Here is a 1,092-nt window from a genome sequence, read left to right on the forward strand (position 1 = left end):
GGCCGCCGGCGATCGATCGCTGATCTTCACCTACGGGACCCTAAAGCGCGGTTTCTCCAACCACGCCCTGATGCAGGAGATCATCGCCTCCGGCGACGCCGCCCTCGTCGCGTCCCCTTCCTGCTCAACCTCCCCGGCTCCGGGGAGCACGTGCGCGGCGAGCTCTACGCCGTCTCCGCGCGCGGCCTCGCCCGCATGGACGAGCTCGAGGGCACGTGCCGGGGTCATTATGAGAGGTTGCCCGTCAAGATCGCGATGGTCGGGGAGGACGTCCCCTTCCTGCTCAACCTCCCCGGCTCCGGGGAGCACGTGCGCGGCGAGCTCTACGCCGTCTCCGCGCGCGGCCTCGCCCGCATGGACGAGCTCGAGGGCACGTGCCGGGGTCATTATGAGAGGTTGCCCGTCAAGATCGCGATGGTCGGGGAGGAGGAGGTCGAGATCGAGGCGGAGGAAGGAGCGGGGAGAGGGGATTCGGGGCTTTCACGGAGAAGGAGGCGATGGGATACGTTAAGCGTAAAGATAGGCCGCAGGACATCACGTTTCTTGATCAGATTCGGATCTTCGTTGAATCGCAGTAATTATTATTGAATCGGATTGGATTATTAATTAACAATTGATTATCGTGGTGGTGATTTTGTTGATCGCCCGGGGCCTGTTGTGTTTTTTCTTTAAAATTGAGGTTGGGCCGTTTTGTGTATGGGTCACTGTAAACGCTGGAATTGTTGGCATAATATAACTATGGAAAGATTGTGGACTGATGTGATAAATATATCTTAGTTTTTGAGTTATCTGCATATATACCCCATAAATAATGGGTATTAGTGACAATGACCCTAAATCTTAGTATTTATAAAATTATCTTTAAAATAATCAACTTCATAATAAAAATTTAACTATTTTAACGATAACATGTAGACTGTAATTACAAATTAATTAACTGAATTCGAGGGTAATTATTTTCAAAATTGATGATTTGAGAGGTAGCTTTGCAAATACCAATGAAGTAAAGGGTATACATGCAAATAACCCCTTTTTAAAGACTTATTTGCACTTCAATACCCAAAGTTCACGTTTTTAATTTTGACATCCTAA

The 1,092-nt window shown here is 48.8% G+C and overlaps 1 protein-coding gene across 1 annotated transcript; it reads left to right on the forward strand.

Annotated features, from left to right (window-relative positions):
• Window positions 107-784, forward strand: LOC109825578 (putative gamma-glutamylcyclotransferase At3g02910). The gene is given in 2 exon segments (XM_020392435.1): window positions 107-448; window positions 451-784. Coding segments are annotated over 2 exon segments (381 nt in total). The 5' UTR covers window positions 107-195; the 3' UTR covers window positions 579-784.

The sequence above is a fragment of the Asparagus officinalis genome, chromosome 10 (assembly GCF_001876935.1).
Source record: "Asparagus officinalis chromosome 10, Aspof.V1, whole genome shotgun sequence".
NCBI lineage: Eukaryota > Viridiplantae > Streptophyta > Magnoliopsida > Asparagales > Asparagaceae > Asparagus > Asparagus officinalis.